This window comes from Gopherus evgoodei, chromosome 13 (genome assembly GCF_007399415.2).
Source record: "Gopherus evgoodei ecotype Sinaloan lineage chromosome 13, rGopEvg1_v1.p, whole genome shotgun sequence".
NCBI classification, from domain to species: domain Eukaryota; kingdom Metazoa; phylum Chordata; order Testudines; family Testudinidae; genus Gopherus; species Gopherus evgoodei.
In genome coordinates, this window is record NC_044334.1 from 6,615,471 (window position 1) to 6,637,669 (window position 22,199).

General features: G+C 42.6%; 1 protein-coding gene across 1 annotated transcript in view; it reads right to left on the reverse strand.

Moving 5' to 3' along the window:
* Positions 1–4,024: 4,024 nt before the first annotated feature.
* Positions 4,025–22,199, reverse strand: part of MLXIP (MLX interacting protein) — a 67,935-nt gene continuing 49,760 nt past the window's right edge. Inside the window, exons 9-17 of the mRNA XM_030582744.1 lie at positions 20,846–21,509; positions 18,031–18,152; positions 17,071–17,251; positions 16,165–16,289; positions 12,448–12,549; positions 11,096–11,223; positions 9,874–9,997; positions 6,999–7,128; positions 4,025–6,267 (exon numbers count right to left, since the gene is read on the reverse strand). Of these exons, the coding sequence (XP_030438604.1) occupies positions 6,146–6,267; positions 6,999–7,128; positions 9,874–9,997; positions 11,096–11,223; positions 12,448–12,549; positions 16,165–16,289; positions 17,071–17,251; positions 18,031–18,152; positions 20,846–21,509 (1,698 nt within the window). The 3' untranslated portion in view covers positions 4,025–6,145. The remainder of the gene's footprint in view (positions 6,268–6,998; positions 7,129–9,873; positions 9,998–11,095; positions 11,224–12,447; positions 12,550–16,164; positions 16,290–17,070; positions 17,252–18,030; positions 18,153–20,845; positions 21,510–22,199) is intronic.

A 22,199-nucleotide genomic window follows, 5' to 3' on the forward strand; every position in this document is an offset into this window, starting at 1 on the left:
AGCTTTCAACTGGCACCAGCAGGTCAATAATTAACCATCCCAATAATGGACACAAAAGATGGAACTGCTTCCCAGGAATCTGAACTACAAAAGCTTCATGCTGCTGAACATTTCTGCTCCTACCCAGAAATGCCACTGGCACCAAATATTAGATTCTCATACCCGTGCCTTTTCTCACAGAGGCTTTTGGTTTGAAAACCAAACACGTGTACTGGAATGTCAAACTCTGGGGCTGCAAACTACATGGACTCACTCAAGATGGCAAGACACTGCTTAGCAGTGTGATCTCACTGGTCTTTGCCTTTTCGAGCACTTACAGATGCACAGAGATCTAGCAGAAAGCTGCTGCCTGGAGACTCTGGGGTTTTGCTGGACATTTTTTGAGCACATTTCCCAAAATCAAGTAATTTTCAGAGTCCCAGATTCTAAGAATCGCATTGTCCCCTAGTCAGAAAACCACACAGGGCCCAGGAAGCTCCACTATATTCAGGATTTTCAACAGATCATCCTGTTGGGAGGAGGGGATGGCTGAACTGAGACGCACCAAACCTGTAGTACCCTAGTAAGGCCTGGTCTACACTTACAAATTAGATTGATCTTGGCACGTTGCTCAGGGCTGTGAAGAATTTTGCACCCTGTGTGATGTAGTTAGGTTGACGGGAGATTCTTCCATTGACTTAGCTACTGGCTCTCAGAGAGGTGGATTAGCTACACTGATGGAAAACCCCCTTCCCTCAATGTAGGAAATGTCTACACTACAGTGGTGTGGCTACAGCACTGTAGCTGTGCCACTGTAGTGCCTGCAGTGCAGACATTGCCTTAGCTCCGTGAGAAAATCTCCAGGAGCCTGGGGCACTCACAGAGTGCAGGTATGGGCACACAAAGACTCAGCACATCTATGCTTGTCCACACAGCTCCCTTCCAGCAGCTGATGCAGAAAGGCTCCTTTCAGGAGGTATTTCTCTCGGGGACAGGAAAGCCATGGCAGAGCCTGCCAATAAGGCCGGCATTATCTCCCATAAAGAAATCCCAACAGTTTTGTGAGGGGATCATGCTGCCGAGAGTATCCCTTTTCCCCATCTCTGCTGTGCTCCTGCTCCCTCAACCAGTTTCTGGTTTTTGCTGCCCATGGCTGTGCTGTTCGCAGGGAGTACAAGGCCCTAAGAGAACTACAGTAGCTGATGTGTTGGGTTGCAGAGATGTATTGCGTTTAAGAGCGGAATGGACCATTAGATCATCTAGTTTGACCATTAGAGCCTGTAGTACAGTGGTTCTCAAACTTTAAAAATCCAAGGCCCCTCAAACTCCCCGCTCAGTCCCAAGCCCTGCCCCCACTCCACCCCTTCCTCCAAGGCCCCACCCCTGCCTGCCCCAGCTCCACCCCTGCCTCTTTCTGCCCCCTCCTCCAGCACATCCTGACCCCACTCCTCCCGCTCCCTCCCAGAGCCTCCTGCACGTGGGGGAACACTCCCCTGATGTGCAGAAGGCGCTAGAAGGGAGGGGGAGAGTTGATCAGCGGGGCCCATGGCCCCCAGTTTGAGAAATGCTGATTTAGTACATCACAGGCCATTATTTCACCCAGATACTCTTGTACTGACCCCAATAATTTGGGTCTGAGTAAAGCGTAGCTTGTGTTCAGCTTTTAGGGAAGCTAAGAATGAATCTGAGCACTACAGATTCTTTGGCAACCAAATCCACAGTATGAAGCCACTGAAGGCGAGGTAGACGGTAAGTGTCACCTGAAATTCTCTGTAAACTGCAGACAGATAGTGGGGACTGGTTGAGAGTCTGCATCTGTTTGGTGCCACACAGAACTGAATTAGAACTGATTACTTGAGCGAGAGTGTGACTGCTCTGGGCAGAAATCCTCTTTTTGAGAGATGTGTTATTTACACCCCTTAGCTGGTGAGCAGAAATAGAATATGAAGTTCAAGCTTATAGCAGAGAGATTTATACTACAATTCATATAAATTGGGTCAATCTCTTTTCATAACTTCATAAAAATACGTTGAGATCTAAAGAAAAGCTCTGTAGAAATACTAACTGCTTTACAAAAGAGGAAGTATCATTATCTCTATTTTACAGATGGGAAAACTGAGGCAGAGGTAAGTGACTAGGCCCACAGCAAAACAGTGGCAGAGCCAGGAATTGAACCAAGGTCTGTAAACTCCCTGTCTAGTTTCCAGTGCACCCAATAAGCACTGTCACTAGACTGAATGTGATAAAACATGAAGTCTGAAATAAACAAATGAGAGTTCAGATTTACAGAAATTAGGTGGCAAAGGGTTCTTGGAATTATAACCTCCACTAAGGGGCAAGATCTTATTGTTCAAGTCTCCATGCGTCATGAGTATTTGTTCAACTCAAAAGATTTAGGAAAGCAGATGATTTCTGGTAAATGTCAGACAGAAGGAAAAATCTGTATACTTTTTCTTCTCCCTCATACACTTTTCCCCTTCCTGCCTGCCAAAGTCAGCAATTTTTAATAAAAAGAGATAACGTGCTGCCGATCTCTGTGCAGCAAGCAGAACTGTTCTGTGTCTGTTTCCCCTGCAACTAACTAGATACACCCTATCTGTCCAATTGTAATCTGTTTGGCTATGCAGTGAGATTTGCTGGTTTTTAGCAGACTTCTAGATAAAAAAAGTGGTAACCTGATAAATTTAAGCAGCTCGGTCACAATATCCTTTCATGCTCCTTTAGGATACCAATGCAGCCAATGCGAGTCCTTCTGTTGATTTCAATGAGAGTTTGGGCTGAACTCTTTAGGGTCTGAGCCAAAGCTCCTGCAGCTCAGCAGAAAGACTTCCACTGACTTCAATACGCTTTCTAACAGGCCCTTAGTACATCTTGCATGTTGAGGGAAAGCTTGATGATCATCGCACTTCACATTGACTTCAATGCAATGACTCCCAATTTACACTGGGATGAGGTAAGAACCAGGCACAATATCTATCATGCAGACTAGAGACAACGTCACCAGATACGTATTTTAGCATGCAAATATGCATATAGATATATGTGAACATCAATAAGATAGATGTGTAAATGAGGAAGTTGGGGGAACCCAGCTAATCACCATGTCAAAGATTTTGTTAGACAGAAGTTCAAGATCATTAATAAAATGAAGGCTGAATACAGGCATCGATAGAAAAGATCTTACATATATATAGCACCATTAATTCATATGGATACCAAACAATATTGCTTATTTTACTAATAGATTGTACTGCATATCTAGGCCTGAGTATGCATGCAGAAAAGCCACTTCACTGCTTAACAACCACCTCTATGTACTATTTCAATAAAATCTAGGCCTACACTTTCAAAGGGCCTTCGACTGCTAGCTCTACAGCTGTGACCGCAGTTTTTCCACAGCTGCAAAAATCTCCGTGGTGTGTGTGAAGTTTAGGTATATAAATGGGTAGCAAAATGTCTCTTGATTTGCATGCACAAATGCCATTTCCACCACAACTGATGTTCGGCACGTGCAAAAACTCAGGACAGGGAAATCCTGCAGTTTGTCTCCTAGGTAGCTTTGGAAAGCTTGACCCTCCAAATGGAAAGTTATACGGTAGAGAAAGTGAAGAGTTGCTTCCTAATGTAAAATCCCTGAAAATACTTTAGAATGTGTAATATCAAATTATTTTCAGTCTGCTCTCTAGCTAAATACTGTCAGGGTACTAGAGCTCCCCATCTCAATGCAGCTGGTTTTTGAAACTGGAAGAAAAGGTACCAAGGGAAGAGATTAGGTGGCTTTACCTAGATTGTTAACATGTTTCCTAAGAACTCCTCTCTAAAAAGTTGTGGAATTGTCAGGGTTATTAATAAGTTGTGCTGAGTTCAGGGCCGACTCCAGGCACCAGCCCAGCAAGCAGGTGCTTGGGATGGCCAAGGGGAAGGGTGGCACGTCCGGCTCTTCGGTGGCAAGTCCCTCACTCCCTCTCGGAGTGAAGGATCAGCTGCCAAATTGCCACCGAAGACTGAAGTGGCGGTGGTAGAGCTGATCGCGACTTTTTTTTTTGCTGCTTGGGGCGGCAAAAACCCTGGAGCCGGCCCTGGCTGAGTTTAATAATAATAATAATTTTTTTTATCATGAAAACTGACCTGAGAGTTTGGTAAACTCCTGAAACCTCAAATTTTGAGCCAGATACAAAATATAGTCAATGGCCTGAAGGCACACTTCTTTTGCAGATAACGTTAATTCATGGAGTGGAACACAAAACAAACAAAACCGCTCAGACGTGTAATCACATTATTGGAGTTACCATCACTGTGAAAGCAGACAGCGCTAGGCATTTCCCTAGCTGTGCACAGTACAGCTCCCCGCTTCGGTGGTTTATGCCAGTAGCTAAGCAACAAATCATTTAGTTTTTCACAGTGCACTGAAAAGCAGGAGCTCAGATATCAGAGTGATGAGTGCAGCATCAGAACCTCAACAGAAGACTTGAGCTTTACATAGCACCTCTACTTTAAGGTCCAGGGAGTTAGCTATAAAGGATCATGTTTTCAGTAGACTTCATTACAGAGATGCAGCAGAGCTCAAATTTATAAGTACTATACAGATCTTCACGTACTAATATGTGGTATCAGACAAGCTCATGTAAGGCGGAGAACAACACTGGGGAGCAAGGTGCTGCGCAAAGGCGCTGGCAAGGAACAAACCCCAAAGCTGGGAGGGCTCGAAGCATACGTTTTCTGCTCCAGCTTTGCTCGAACCAAAGAAAGTCAGTTTTGCAGACCCTCCATGACAAGAGCTGTGGAGAAGGCATTACAAGAGAAGGCCTACAAATCATGGGTCAAGAGTCTCCATGTTTATGCCCATACTCTTCCTAATTCGCCAATGGCACATACATACACCTACCCTACATAGATTAATCCTAATGTGGACAGGAACAATCTACATGAGCTACTCTTGGCCAGAAGTTGCTAGTGCTATGGTGATGAGCACAATGCTATGGAATAGTGAGGCTCAGGCCTATCTATAGTTACGTCAGACACTTACTGTGACAGTCACACTGAATTACGTCATGTTTCCGATATCAAACAAGCTGCAGTCTAAGGTTTATGTTGGACGCAAGCCTCTTAAAGACTGACAACCGTGAGCTAAATCTTTCGAGTTTAGGATCTAGGACACTGAAGCAGGGGAAATAGGCAAAGAAGACACAGGAGTGAGGGATAGCTTATGAGCACATGTGGATTGATCTAATTTCTATGACAACATAAATGCCTATTTCCTAGCATAACAAACTCAAGTTTCTGTCCCTAAAACATTAGAGCATCATCTGTGCACACGTTATGATGGAGAGTTCAACTCTGCAGCATGTAAGAAAAAATAGTTTACAGTTTAAACCTGTATGGAAATTCACGTCTAGATTTACAAGTCAAGAGTTCACACAAATTAAAGATAAACTGTTCTCCTGAACTTGCCAAACTGTCTTGCTACTCACTTGTACTGACTAAATCAGGAAAAAAAGTTCTACGAAAACATCTGCTACTTTATTTGCTAGGAAATAAAGCATGCCCTCCAAATGGTCACATACAAATAATATACCGAACTAGAATAAAGATACATACACAACCTGAGATTTTAATTCTAGTATTTTACCACAATTTTGTATCTTTGATTAACTTTTTTCTCCTTTGGTTATTAATATGTTGATCGTTCTTTTTATCAACTTTTACTGTTCAAGTAAAACAACAAAGAAATTGAACACCAGATAATAAAATGAAAAAGCACATGAAATCAAATGTGCATTTCCCTTTAACAAATTGTTCCTAGATGCAGTGAATTTACACCTTGTTTAGTACTTGAAGTCATTTTATGCAAAGATGTTCCCTGTGTATTTACTTATGCTTCATTGATGGAGATTTTTTATTGCTGAATGCAGGACTATAGCCTACTTATGTATCTGAGGTTGGCATTCTCACTTAACTGAATCTAACAGGTACTGAAGAGGAAGCCAAACATTAGACAATGTTGCATTGAATCCCTACATGTTCAGGAACCAGAGGCAAAATGCCCTGAACAATGTCCTACAGGATAGAGAGAATCCTTTCTAAAGTGCACCAACTGTAAGGAGACAAGTCTGTGAGGCTGTGACTTCCTTCACGTCTTGTTTAGGCAACTCATCATTTGTGGTTGTTAGGTTTCCCCAGCTGTTTTGTTGATCTTACAAACTGCCTCAGTGGCTTGCTCTGGCAGGTGTGATGGATCTGACAGGATCGAGGTGGTTATGCTGAGATGCCGAAGGGTGTTCAGCACCACTGGAATAAAGGGCCAGAAAAGAAACAAGGAGAACAATTAGTCTGACTGCAAACAAATTCACGTAGTACACAGTGAAGTTACAGCAGGGATGAATGCTCTATTAGGCAATGTACAGATACACAGATATTTTTGCAGTACACACAGAGCCTCAACAATGCAACATCAAAGACATTGAAGTGCAATGTTTACAAAGTGGAGATCTAGTATTTTGACTGCACTATTCAACAAAATCCCAACTTGTTCCAATAGAGATAGTAATATTTTGCAGTATTAACAACAGATATGAACTTGCTGCTTCATAATGGAGGTGGATTGAGAAACAGTCATCAGATTCAATCATCCCCAAACTTCACGGGCATTTGAAAGCTAAGCACAGATTCAAACATCTTCATAACAAGACAAACCACTTTCCTGATCCCTAACCCATCTCAAGAGTGTTTGAAATCTGGATTAAAATGTTGTGTCTTGAATCTATATTTAGTTTCTGGTCTCTACAAATAAAAAAGTTAAATTATTTTTTCTCCTCAGTGCTAACACACAAGAAATGCTCAAAATGAATTTCACTGGCAACAACAGTTCTTCATTTTCCATTGCAACAATGCAAGAGGTTTGAAAACTCACATCCTATATCATGCCTTCCTTCCCTATCCCATGCTGAATTTCCAAGAGGAAACTGTACAGTAACAATTTATTATAGTATTAAATTACCACCAGTTAGAACTCTACTTACTTGGCCTCAGAACACGGAGTGAACAATGCTCATCCAGCCAAGCCATTGCAGTCTGGTTCAGGTCCTCTAAACTGGTCGTAGACACCATTCTATTGAAGGTCTCAAACAATGGCTTAATGATAATACTAAACTGCAAATCATTGAAGGTTAAGGGGAAAAAAGAGGAGCACGGTGCATCTTAATTAAAAAACAAAAAACAAAAAACCAATGCAAGTGGAAAAGAGAAGGCATTTAAATGGACTTCAACCAGGAAACGGACACTAACATTTAAAGAAACATTTCTACCTGGGGTATTAAAATAAAATAAAATCGAACGTCAGTGCTTTTCAGTTATGTTGTTTGTCTACTTTAGTAATTCATTCTGGATGAACAGTGAAATTAGACTGATCTATTTACAGTCACTTTCAATGCTTGGTCCCCATGCACTAGCATTACGCTGTAGAATCTGGGTTGCAAATTATAGAAAGAAACATTTAAAAGAAATAATGAAAAATGTTTCTAGTCCTAATAGTTTGTGTCCCTCCTTTTTATTATACTGTTGTTATAAAAAGATGCAGCTAGCCTTAGACACAGCCTACGAAACCATGGGACATCCCTCTTGGGGACACCTCTGCGTATCAGAATCCTTCGGCAACCAGTGCTAACAGCAGCAAGCTATGGACGTGCAGCTACTTTTTTTGGTTTCCTAAGCTTTATGGATTCCCCCACTTAACTCCTCTACCCTGAAGGATGGACACTGTGATGGCTACAACCCTAATAGAAAGGGAGGAGTGGACAGGATTGTCAAACTGTAATGGGCTGAAAGATACTGAGCAACATCTGATCATTCCCTCCTGCTAGCAGAAGGCTGCATCACTCTGCTGCCCCATGTAGCAGGGACTGGGAGCAGATATCAAATCAGGGTCTCCTATATCGCAGTTGAAATTCTCACTAAGCTTGATCTTCAAAGCAATTTGTTATGATGTTGTTTGAATAATTCTAGAATAAAAACAACCTGCCCCCAACTAAATCAAAACTTAAAATCAAACCAGCTTGTGAAATATGTACCCACGGAACGTATCCAGGACTTTAAAGATAGTCCAGTTCTATGATCAGTGGCCCTGAAAATCTACCACAATTTTTAGATCTTCTGATAACAGTAAAAAAAAATTTCCAATTCCATCAAAGCGTGGCTATATGGCACAAACAAGTCTCAACATTGTAATATGTTCCTGGGTACCTTCCAATACTAATGGCCAAGATCAATCTAATTATTTCCTGTTACATTTAAAGGGACTGCCTGTGCTTATACCCCCGTGTAAAATGAATGGAAAGGTAACATAACAGGCTATTCTTCAGCTATCTCTACCAGCCCAAGATCAGCCTACTCATCCCCCTCCTTTACGTAGCAGAAACTCTTACGGGATTTTCAGATTTATGTTATGAACCTCCTTCACTGCTTTACAGTCATTTCACCCTGGTGAAAAGTTTCATTAGTCATCACAACTGCTGACTATGGGCACAGATAGCCTCCTAAGCTTTCACTGGACAGTATTCTGGAAAATGTCAGTGTGTCCTGAGAATTACACCCAATTGCTAAAAAGGAACTTGGAGGCACAGCCTGCTATGAGAGGTGGTTTGCTGGGAGTATTATTCACTCCCTCCAAGGTCCCTGCTGCAAACTGCCTAAAACAATAGCTCTAATAAGCATAAACTGCCCAGTTCATCTCAGTGAGCCATTAACTCTGAAACCTCATGATGCCAATTTAGATCCCAACCACCATTTTACTGCTGATCATTTAGGAGAAATATCCAACTATCCCAAATTGCCTCTCACATCTTCCTGAGTGCCAAAAGTTCCAATTTTCTCCTACCGAGCTGCCAAAACTCCCAGCTTCCTCCCTGACAACTTCTATAATTCTCTTAAGCCTTTTTAAAACCAGATTCTGCAGGAGTTGAACATTTTGGAGGAGTGTAAAATACAATATCCAATTAATCAATACAAGGGATATTGTCCTTAGCTGATCAATAATTTTCACAGTTAAATCAATTGTAGGTCACTGTTTTTCTACTTTCTCTGAATCTACTCCAGTGTGAGGTACTACAGAGTGCTGCCAAATCCTTGGGCTTTTCCCACAGATGTTAGGTCAAACTTGCTGCAGAGCACATGAAAGCCTTTCCGAAAAGTGTTGCACAACCTGACTAAGGGACCAAGTCCAGTTGTTCAGGCCCAACACTGTGGTTCCATTAAATACTGGGTGAATATGAACAAAAATAATATCTTAGTTTTCTCTTAAAGTGTCTGCAACTCAACACAGCTGTCAGTGCAGGAGAAACATGAAGAGAAACCAGTCTGGTTCACTGTACAGTATGAGTGAAGGGCAAAAAGAAAACCACATAACGGTGAAAAGCACATGGGATTTTTTAAAATTAAATTTTAATAATCTCAGTAGTTATCAGTAAGGAATCAATTATTTACATGCCACTTATCTTAATGGTGGTTCTTTCTAAAAAATGAACAGACGAGCTATACCTCAGGGACAGTATTCACTAAATTTTAATAGTTTTTAAACCATAATAACGAATAGTAATAATACTTTACAATCCTACAGCACCTTCCTTCCAAAACTCTCGAAGAGCTTTAGAAACATTAATGGATTTATGCCTCACAATACCCTGTGAAGCAGGGAAATATTATTTGCATTTTACAGATGAGAAAATGGAGGAACAGAATTACTTAAGTGACTGGCTAAAAGTCACAGCATCAGTTATTGGCAGAGCTGGGATTAGAACCCAGTGTTCCTGACTCCCAGTCCTATTCTCCGGTCATAAGCCTCTACCGATTTAGAGCTTTTTTGATATAAATTCAATGCACGGTAGCACAGTGAAAGGATACAATCCAAAACTTCCAGTTCTGGAGGGTCCTGTTTCTCACATACTCATCAAACATACTCCGCATGTGATCAAATCTTTGTCGGGCTATGGAAACCCCGGTAGCAGGGAGCTGCTGTTGACAAGAACTGAAGAAAAAGGCCAGAGCTCAAAAACTCTTTCCAGAAAGGAGATTATTTCTCTTCCAAACCAAACACTAATACAGGATAAACACCAAACACCAGTACCATGGGACTGATGCTGCCTATTAGGAGGTTATCTACTAAAATGAGGAGGACAAACCTCATTCATTTTATGACTCATTAATGTGTATTGTGTAACACTGTTTTCCTATCAGTTTTGTCCACATGCATTTAGCAAAGAGAATTTTCAAGCTCCTCAGCGTTTATTATTACAAATAATAGAGCTAAAAGCAAAGTAAAACATCTAACAATGTAATTTTCAGGGCCCACTTAGAAAGGAATAAAAACAAACACTAATATTTTCTTCAAATTCCCATGATTTTAGAACACAGCCCAAATTAAAGAAAGAATTTAAAATCAACTGAATAGATTTTATTAACTCCTAAAATATAATGGATTGCTTTCCTCAAAACCCTAATTACATAACAGAACACTTAACAAGTCTGTGGTTGAAAAGCACTACAGACCACAAAATGCTTTAAAATGAGGTAATGATAGTTACCTTCCATTGTAAAGGTGGGGAAACTGAGGCACCTGGCTATTAAAATGACTTGCCCAAGGTCACATGGGAAGTCAGTCGCAAAGCCAGGAAGAGATCCCTGCACCCTGACTCTCAATCCTGTGCTCTATTCACTGGACGTTATTTCTTCCAATAATGAAAGATTATATACAAAAGGACAGTTGCACCTAAATGACTTTAAGGGACATGATTTCTGATCAACACAGATCTGAACACAGCTGTACAATACAGCTTTGAACACAATGCCCCTTGACCACTTCTCAAAAGTGGGCCATTTTTGGTGTTACCACCGTATACACCAATACTCGGAGCCCACTGAAGGTCAGCACAGAAGCCTACTGATGCCCATCCTATTATGACTTTGCTTTTTCATTGGGATCCACTGATTTTTTTTCTCCTCTTCAATGCCCTGCTGCCATTTAACCTAATATTAGATGCAGACACCCTATGTTATTACCCAAAGAAATGCTCCCCATGCTCTGGTCATTATGGAAAAAAGATAACAATTCCCCTCAAAACCTCACATGATGGTAGCGTTTAGCTCCTCGATCTCCTCCCGGAGGCGCCTTGTTTCCTCTTGTGACTGCATTCTCTCCTGCTGTAATTTAGAGATATATTCCACAGTCTTCTGGAGCGTGATTGCATGGCTGATCTGTACCGAAGACAAACACAAAGTTGACTTTCTGGAGTTGAATTAAACAGCCTCAGAGTTTGCCCCAAACCAAATATAGCACCTACAGAAACATTTCTGCCCCTTAATCACATTCCTTATCCACCCTGGTAAGGCACTTTGGGATTGGCAGATGAAAAGTGCTACGGAAGAGCAATTAACCAGTTAGGTATTTATCCTGACCCTTATTAACACTGGTATAGTGAAAGATGCATGTGTGCGCAACTTGTCCTCTATTTCCCAAATTGGATTTTGACTACTTTCTCAATGGAAATGTTTAAACTGTTCGTTAATTACTTTTCCCCTTAACAAGTATTCATAACTTTTTATGAGGGGTGTGATGGCCTCTCTGATGGTTTCACATGTTACTAAAAGTTGTATGTTAAGGAGATAATTCAGAACATTTGATTCTACAGGGTTTGGTGTTCTCATTATCATTAAACAGATGGGAGTGTGGTCGAGTGGTTATTAAAGGGGCCAAACAGTGTTACTGAGTTCTATTCTAGGATCTGCCTCCGTGTGCACTTTTGACAGGACAGAAATAAATAAGGCCTACATTTATTATAATCCATTAAAATCATTTCAATAAATAAAATAAGATGTTGCATCAGTGAGCCCCCCTCACTTGGACTCAAATCAATCCACCCTGGGCTTTAAGCAGGTCACAATCTTTCTGTGCTACAGTTTACGTATCTGTCAAATTTGTACATGACCTGCCTTAGAGCGATGTTGTGAGGATTAAGGAATATTTGTAAAATACTCTGGAAATGGTTGAGGAAAGGAACCATATACACTAAGTTTGAAGCATTACCATGCTGTATCTATGATCAAGTCTCTGTTACTGAAGCTCCAGGAGGAAAGAGGACTGCACTGCCCAGTTTCCGTTCTTTCCTCCTTGGTTCCAAAACTGAAGCTCATCCTCAAACAGGACCCACTGCAATTTTGAGACTCGTCCCAGTTGTAAAGTTAAGAGAACAAGAGCAGGCACACACTCAGCTAACTGGCCAGTAGCAACAGATTCTCTTCTACCCATCACTTAAACTCTTACATCACAGATGCGTTAAGTAACTTCACTTTGATGTGTACTTCACACTCTCCAATGAAACACACGATGTTTGGGTTTATTAACAACCCTTTTCAGAATGAGTGATTGTTTCTATAACTTCTCTTCAGGTCAAAAATGCACAGCACTCATGGACAACTTACTGACTTAGAATTAGCTGATACCAAGCTGTTCAGCGTGCTAAAACCAATCTTGATATTAAATCTTCTCTTTTGTTCTGCTGAAATATGCTTCATCCTTCGATTCTACATAAACAAACAAAATTAACTCAGTCTATGCTGGTTTCTTCACCACTGCCCTATGGTCATTTTTGTTATTAAAATCTATACAATTTTATCTTTTGCTGAATTAAAATTACCATTGAACCTACAGAACTTCCTAATGCTGCAAATATCATAGTGATATTAATTACTTGCACATGGCAATTTAAACACTTTCAGAAGTGCCCACTGTATTAAATGCAAACCAAAACTGGCTTAATAGGGTTTTCTTCTTAGTTTTATGAACACTTCTATTAGTTTTAAGTTTCATGTTTAAAAAATACCCCCTAAAATTCTGAGTGTCTCTTTACATACTTAGACCTTTAAAATTACCTGCAAATTATGGGCCTGACCCACCATTCCTCGCACAGCAAAAACTCCCACTGAAGTCAGTGGACTTTAGGAGTGTGAAAGAAACCTAATACTGGGCTCTAACATTTGGGATACAACCTTTGTCATGTCTGGATGCTTTAAATAATTGTTTGGCTTATGTGCTACCACACATTTCTAAAGCTGTCAAACATCTTTTTCCATCAGAACCTGAAGAAGGACTAATCAGATTTAGCACTTTTATAGTGCTTTACAGAAGACGGTTAACTGTCATCAGCCTCCTTTTACAGAGGGGAAAAATGAGGAAGAACAAGGTTGTGTGATGTAGGTGTCCACTCAACGAGTCAGTGGCAAATTCTGGAAGAAAACCTAGATTTCCTGACTCGCAATCCAATGACCTACTCACTGGATATGCTGCTGTACTGTAATCTAAGCAGTTTTGCTCAGCAAGACCATCACTTTTAGTTTCGAGAACAACGACATTCCAAAAAGAGTAACGAACTGAAGGCTAAAGGTGGGCAAACATCAAAGAGCCTATAACAATCACTGATCCTTTGATTGCTTACCAACATATTGGGACTTAAAACATTTAAAATACAAAGCACTCAGATTCACCAATATTTTTGTCAAAACAGCTACAAATTTGATTCACTGTATGTTTGTTTCCCCAAGGACACCACATCATCTAATGGCTGCCTGCTTCTAAACAAAGAAACAGAGTTGATAGCCTTCTTTGGTTTGTTGTGGTTTTCATTGTTTCTCTTGCATAATCAAGGAAAAATTCTATGAAGGTCAACTAGTGTGAGAGACACAGCCAAGGCCTCTAGCAGTCTGATTTAACAACTGGCATTTCTGTTGTGGCTCTTCCTCCAAAGTAAATCCACACAACAACTTGGAATGGAGCTTGTAAGGTTATGCACATGGATAGCTCAAAACATTTGTTCTAGCACACTTGACTAGGACTCTCTTAGGGTATGTCTACATCTACAATTTTGCAGCGCTGGTTGTTACAGCTGTATAGGGCCAGCGCTGCAGAGTGGCCACACTTACAGCAACCAGCGCTGCAAGTGGTGTTAGATGTGGCCACACTGCAGCGCTGTTGGGCGGCTTCAAGGGGGGTTCGGGGAACGCGAGAGCAAACCGGGAAAGGAGACCAGCTTCGCCGCGGTTTGCTCTCGCGTTCCCCGAACCCCCCTGCAAACCGCAGGGAAGGAGACCTGCTTGCAGGGGGGTTCGGGGAACGCGAGAGCAAACCGGGGAAGGAGACCTGCTTGATTACCAGAGAGGCTTCCTCAGGTATGCTGGGATACCTGCTTATTCCACGGAGGTCAAGAAAAGCGCTGGTAAGTGTCTACACTTGGCGCTGGATCCTCTACACCCGAGACAAAACGGGAGTACGGCCAGCGCTGCAAACAGGGAGTTGCAGCGCTGGTGATGCCCTGCAGATGTGTACACCTCCTAAGTTGCAGCACTGTAACCCCCTCACCAGCGCTGCAACTTTGTGATGTAGACAAGCCCTGAGTAACCTTAGCAGCTCAGTGTTTTGCCATTCCACGGCTAGACTGGGGAATGGCTCTCTTCTGTACCTGGGTCAGTGCATTCTTTCTGCTCTGCAGACAGGAACCCCTATCCATGTGCAACTGGTATGGCCAGTCCTCCATCTCTCCAGCTCTCTGTGTGGAAAGACATCCTGGAGGGTATATTCAGCTCCTGCTATTCCATGTGCCTGCCCTCCAGAAATTCTATCCCTTGCTGATGTCATAGATAGCATGGTAGATACAGATGCACAAAACGAGAGTGACGGCAGAAAAGCAGCTGTCTGAGCAGACACTGAACTGTGTAAGGTGACTGTAACACCATTTACAAAATCAAGGTTAGAGACTGTAGTGTCGACACAGCCTTACAGTGAACTTGGTTATACTGATACTCTTTGTGCAGCTGAGGGATTTCAGTGCATTTCAATGGGCTTTCACTGCAACAGATTCCACTGTGCTAATCTTCTTGGAATGCAGCAGTTATCCTACCAGCTAGGTGTTGGCTGCTGCATTTTAAGGAGAGCAGAGGAGGATGAGAAGAGAAGATGCCACTGTCCCCTGGATGGATCGATGAAGGGTGAGAAAAATTCCCAACTCCAGCTCACGCTGCAGCTGTTGCAAGGAGAGAAGCTGAGACAGGCCAGCCAGGAAATATCTGGCCTCTAGTGGGCGAAAAGAGAGGTCTTTGTAGAGGATGTTTTTTTTTTTTTAAAACCAGGCTGGCCCTATCCCATTATAGCAAAACTCCACCTACGGTGACTTTTTTGTGTGGAAGAACACCCTCCACTATATAGAGACAATTTATACAGTAGGGAACACTTCCCCAAGTGAAGTGCAACCACCCCTCTGGGGGAAAATGGCAGCTCTTTAATAGCACACAGCAATAGTACCACTTTCTGCACAGAAAGAGTGAAGACACCACGTCAAAATGAATCTTTGAGGGGAACGTCAGAGAGTCTAACTCTAAAATGATCTCAGTATGAATTCACCCAGGTCATTAAGGCTAACACCTCACCAGTGGTATATGTATCACTGTGTATGTAAAAGAAGAGGAGATTTGACAGAAAGGAAGTCAGCTGGAGTTCTGTTTCCACTAAATTGACCTGCTGTTTCATTATCATTAAACTTCATTGAGCTCCAGTGTATTCAGTCTTGCACTTTCTTCGGGCTTTGGGAAAAGACCAAACAGCGAAATTGCCAGGGACTATCAGAAAGTATCAGACTCAGCCAGGTGAAATCACCCCAACAAACAGCACTGAAGGTGAGGAGCCTCCAAAACTGAGCGGCCAGAAGAGTTCCTAACAGAACAGCAATAATCTGGATGGAAAATCACGTGCACAGACCAACTGGAATGGCTTAGAAGTCTAAGGCTAAAACCAGTTGAACAACAGATCTACCAGTTAAAACCTAGATCTGTCATAAAGGTTATATGAACTACAGTATCAAATACTGTCATGGCTGAGAATGAGAAACAGAAATACAGCCTCCTTCTGCATGTTGGATAACAAATCACTGCTGAGCAGGGCAAGATCCGTACCATTACAAAGCCTGAAGCCATAATGAAATGTTTAAAGTGAAATACAGCAACACAAATGTAATGCAAGCTAAGCCGCAACCACACATGCAACCTCATTTATCAAGTGACTTACAGTCTAGTCTCTACAGTCTAAATCAGGAAATCGATAAGCTACAAAGACAAATAAGGAAGAAAAAACTCAAAGGATGGAACATGTACCTTAAATGCAGCCATCTGAGGGTCATTTGTGGATTTTCCTGAGCAATTATTCTGTGGAGACTGAGGACTGGTGCTTTGTTCGGATGGGCAGGGAGAGGCCTGTCCTGAATTCTGACAATCTCGGCCTTCAAAAAGGAAACAACAGATCATTAAAAAAATAGCTCTCTATAACAAACTGAACTGTTGAGCAGCAGTTTCTACCCAGATCATTTAATCTAGCCACTGACTGCACTTCTAGAGCATCCAATGCTGTAATATCTAAGTTCTAGTAGGATGATCAGATGGCTAGGAAATCCAAATATTTCACAAGCAATGGCTAAAAGCCTTGTGGTGACATGTTCTCTCCACTTCAGGCAAATATGTGTTAGGGTGTCTAGGACCTAAACTGACTATCCTACTGTCACCTATTTGCACTGTGACAATCCAAGTTCCTAAAGCAAGAAGCAAAATATTTAAATAATTTCTTACTGTCCCATGGAAGTAGAGCACTAAGGGAAGAGGCCAGGGACTCCTACTGTTGCAGGGAACCCTTAGTAAGCTGTAAGGCTAGAATGTGTTTAGACATTCTCTAATGAAAGCTGTTGTAGAAGTGGTGCAACGTATTATAATTATATTTATTATATTAAGTGACAAACTATATAGCATTTTATGGAGTACTGAAATGCAATCGCTTCTGGAGTGGACTAGTACAGTGTAACAGTGCACAGAAACACTAACCAAAAGCTTAGGGCAAGAACTGAAGACTATTATAGACAATTGAAACTGTAGGGAATGGGGCTCACAAGCTATTTCTATAAAGAATTCCCCAAGATATGTAATAACCACAGCTGGCCAAGATCTGTTTTACATCCCCTTAAAGGTGGATGCATATGGGAGAGAGTCAGAGAGTTTAGGTCTTTAACTTACTAGGTGTAGGTGAGGGAACTTGTGAACAGGTACTGTGGGAAGGGATGTGCTCTCCTTTCACATCTTGGACTGCACTAGGAGAGAAGAGATGCGAGACTGTGGACTGCACTTGCTGGTTACTCGGAACTTGCTGTGCTTGACCAACCAGAATGTTACTATGGAATTCCATCACCCCGGGAGCCTAGAAACAGCACAGGAATATTACAGAAAGAAAAATACAAAGGATTCTATTATCTTGTTTTTCAATGGGAGTGTATAATGTTAAATTAGTACATAACTATCTGATGACAGGGACTCCCCAAACTAGTGCTAATATATTATGAACAATCAGGCACAAAAATCAGACTTCTGGCAAGAGTCCCACACATTTTCGTAATTCAGTACAATGTTAGAATATGTTAGTAGCAGTGAAAAAGCAATTTCCTCTTATTATACACAGGGTACACTTAACATTTCTGTCTCACATGCATTCAAACATACTGGACAAACACACTGGCATACTCAAGACAAACTTCTCAACTGGCAAGTGGAAAGTCCAGCTGGATTCTTTCTGGCTCTTTCATCATCACTACTTATGGGCCTTGCCACGGTGGACTGGTGAGATTCCGTGGCAGACAATGTGCAGGAAGTCAGACAAGATGATCATGATGGTCCATTCTTGACTGAAAGTCTATGAGTCAAAAAACCCACGGCAACTGGTGTGTTATGAATTCTGTTGACGTGTAAGCCACAGAAGAAACCAGTTTACCTTCCCGAAGCTGCGCAGATTATATAGTGCTAACAGCCACACAATGTAGATAAATCAAACGTTAACAGATAACTCTGAGCACACCAACAGATCTGTTGAGTAATGAGGGGACATCTATACCTAGTCACTTTTTGAAGTATTACCACACTTTAAGACTCTAACAACATGCAAACTCCAGTCCAAAGATTTTTTTTTTTTTTCCTTTTCCTTACTCTGGGAATTGCAGCTGGTGCAATTACAACACTAGGTGGAGACATGGCCGGAGTCAAAATCCCCTCTCTTTTTAAAGGTGCTGGGGTTACGATCACAGCTCTGGACTGTCCCTGAAAGGCAGCTGAAGAATACAACTGAAGTTAGAATCGTTATTGACACGAAAGATCTGGAGAATGTTATGTAGGGAACAAACTAGTGTTGATTGGAAGAATGGACTAAATGGGACCAAACAGGTATTTTCTGTACAACTTTGCCAAATCATGTATTCTAAGTTCTCTCAAAGATCAAGCTGCAACACAAACTGCCACTGCTAGGTGGCTCCAAGATATAAAAAGGGCTTATAACAGCTTCAGATATCACACAGCTTACAGATCTCTGAGTTGGCTATGGATCAAGTGTTTTAATTTAGTGGGTTTTATAACTGATGTAAGTGCACCTTGAGGATGTGACAGGTGTACTTTGCAACCTAATTTGGGACAGAATTGATGTTGATCCCATTAACAACGAAGCTATTCATTGTCCAGCCAGAGGTGCAAATTCCATGGGTAACACAGGGGCACACCTTAGCCCCAGCATACGAAGGCAGCTATATGCTCTTGCTAAGAAAGGGCCTAGAACCCTTTTCACTAGATCAGTAGTGCACTTCTTGGCTGTTGACGGCACATGGCCTCTTGCCTTTTAATTCATTAGGTGCACATAGGAATGGCTTAGAAACACATTCAGTAGTGTCTTAACGCTATTAACCATGGATCAAGCTACTTCAAGTGACACATCCCTGTGTTAGGATTTGGGATGCAGCATACTTGAGGATGTTAATGGGAGTTTCTTGTGGGCTGCCACAGCATCATGCCCATGGCAGGCAGACACACAAGCTCTTTTGCTTTTCAGTAATTTCCATTTCACAATAATCCTTCAGGCTGTGTATTTCTGGTGGATTGGCTATAGCAGTAGTTCTCAACAAGGGATCTGGGGACCGCTAGTGGGCCACAAGCAGGCTTCAGGGGGGTCTGTCAAGCAGGACCAGCATTAGACTCGCTGGGGTCCAGGGCAGAAAGCCAAAGCCCCACTGTACGGGGCCCAAAGCCAAGTGTGAGCAACGTAGCTTTGCAAAGGCCCCTGTGGCATGGGGCCCTGGGACTGCCCTGCTTGCTACCCACTAACATGTGCTCTGGCTTTTATATGCAGAAAATCAGTTGCATGGCACAGGTGGGCCATGGAGTTTTTATAGCAGGTTGCGGGGGGAGAGACTCTGAAAGAAAAAGGTTGAGAACCCCTATGCTATAGTGTATTTTGGATGACTTAAGTCACTTGGGTCCTCAGCCAGGTCATTTTAGCACATCCCTGAAGGCAATGTACAATAATCCTAAGAAATAAATGTGCCATCTGTTCTGTGTTTTCGTGGAGACTGTGTAGCCCCTTGGCAGCTGTTCCTGATGAGAAGTTCAGCACTCTCTCATTTGGCTCATGCTTGCTGCTCTCAGACATCTGCAGTAGATAGTGGGTTAGATTGAACGCTCAAATGTCATAGATACCCACTGTCAGATTCTAATCAGATTTTAATCTATGTGTTACATCCTCGTAGCTGTGAACCAATAATATTTCTCCATATCATTTGCATTCAGAGCAAACAGGCCAACATAGGGACATTTCAGAAACTGCCTCTGAAACAAGCTCAAATCCTGAGGGGTCTGTGGCTTCTGCTGCCTTTAGAGTGTTAACATGGTCCTGAAAACAGACACTGCTTGCCTGAATCTCTCAGAGCCCCAAGCGAGGCATCTTGAGGCAAAGGCACATGAATCCTAAAACTTTATTTCTTAAGGTCCCGTAACACTGAAATGTCTTCCTCCTCACTACACCAGCCCTGCTCGTAAGCATTAACATTCATGGGGTTGGTCTACACTTACAGTGGTGTGTAGACCACAGACACGTTACACCCAGTTAGCAATAGCAGTGTAGACGGTGAGGCACAGCTTAGGCGAGTAGAGTGCCCTACGTGCCTGGGTATATACTCTACATGGTTCTCTGCACACCCAAGCAGTGCCGCCCACATCCACACTTCTATTTTTAGTGAAAGGCTCTGGCAAGGGGGAGGCAGAGAGGAAAGGCTCCAGCAGCGCCCCACTGCCAGAGCCTTTTACTGCCATATGTAGCTACATGTGCTGCAGTGAGTGTGGACACAGCCTGCTTTTCAATGAGTGTAGCTTCAGGTACCCTATGTGCCACGGCAAGTGTAGACAAGGCAACAGAAACAGAGGAACAGCCCCATTGGATCAGACGCTTTGGTCCGTTTAATCAGGTATATCCCTTTGAAAAGAGGCCAATACCCGAATTAACACACTGCACCTGTCCAGTGCTCCGAGAGTTCTGAGTACCTCAGCATACAACTGAGGTAGGTAAATATCCTCATGTTACAGAGAGAGCCACTGAAGCAAAGAGGGGTGAAAAGACTTGCTAAAGGCAACCAAAAAACTCAATGGCAGAGCCAGGAACAGAATCCAAGACCTCCTGATTCCCAGTCCTATGCAAACTCCAATGGTCCATCCTGCCTCCCTTATAACGAGATTAAAATTCAGGGCTGTGGGAAATGCCTTTTTTTGTTGCCATCCTGAACGTTTATTTGGAAAGTGGATTTGGAGAAGGCAGTGCTAGTAACAATAAATATCCTCACCATCAAGATTTCTAGGTACCTCCAGTGACACCCAGGGTGCTGCAGATTAGCATATTTTTGTTATTTTCCACTTACAACAGCAACTGTGCCCCTCTCTCATTTTACTCCCTCCCAGCAGAACAAGGAGGAACCCCTGTGACTCTCACCTGGGGCGATGAAGGCATTTTTTAACACTAAGGACACCGTTTCAGGCTTTGGAACATGAACTATTTTTTGTGGCTGTTTGGGCCTCGTCCCAGCATTCGCCAGGGGAATGGCTTTAGGGAGTGCAAACGTCAGGTGGGGTTGCAGCTGAGGCCGGGGCTGCCGCTGCACAACAGCAGTCTGTAGAGTCAGGTTACAAGGCACTCCTCCCCCTGGCTGCTGCGTTGCCAGGATGAGGTTCTGGCTCTGGCTGAAGGTGGTAGCAGAGGGGTTGTGGGTCAGGGTGGCAGAAGCCGTGTGGGTAACAATGGAAGATTTGCAGAGGCCAGACTTTTGGGTTTCTGGAGTAGTAAAAGCAGACGGCTGGGAATTCAAGCTGGCATTCAGAGGCACTGTGGGCAAAGCAGCTTGGTGTGGTGGGACAGTGGGCTGCAGCAGAGACACTGGAGCTGGGAACACCGGAAGAAATGGCTGCTGGCCACTCAGAGATGAATCGGAATTGAAGTCTGATGGCTGGATGAAAGAGCCCTCGCTTCTAATGTTGGAGCATTGGTTAGCACCAACATCAGGAATGACAGGAGCAGGTACCGGTGAGGCAATCAATCCTTCATTGAGGTTCACTGTTGGGAGTGTGCTGGGTACAGAACCTGAGGGCAGGACAGAAGACTGTCAGGAGAAAAAAAAATAGTATAGATTAATGTTTGACATTCGAGATGAGCCAGCACCAGAAGCTTTTATCTGAACCTTTCCTTACACTCAGTTGTGAAAAGGGAGAATGAGGCTTAGATCTGAATCACTCCTGGTTATGCTAAGCCAACACCTTCCACATCAAGAACTAAACAACTACAACTACCTCTAGTTTTGCCCATTTCTCCTTGGCTCTCCTGTAAGTGCCTTTCAGGTAAAGATCTTCCAGGTGGTTGAGATCCACAGCTCCTCAGGAGGGAGGAAGTCACCAATATCCTTGTTTTACAGATAAGAAAACTGAGGCACACAGAGGTTAAGTGACTGGACCCAGGTCCCACAGCTAGTCAATGACACAGCTGGAAACAGAACCCAGCAGTTAAGTCTCCCAGTTCCCTGCTCTACCTGCTAGTCCACCCCTGCACCCAGTACATATGATTCGTTATAGCAAGACTCAACTCCATTCAGAGACAGCATTATTTCACTCGAAGCACAAAACACTCTCTCTATATAATGTAAAGGCTGTTCCTCAAAAATTAATATTTTAAAGTACAAAGAAAATTCTGTTCTGAACCTGACATGGTGGAAGACAAAGGTATTTAAGTCACAACAGTGCAAGTATAGAAGATGTACCAGTTATTTTTACTTTTAGGCTATTGTAATAATTTCTTT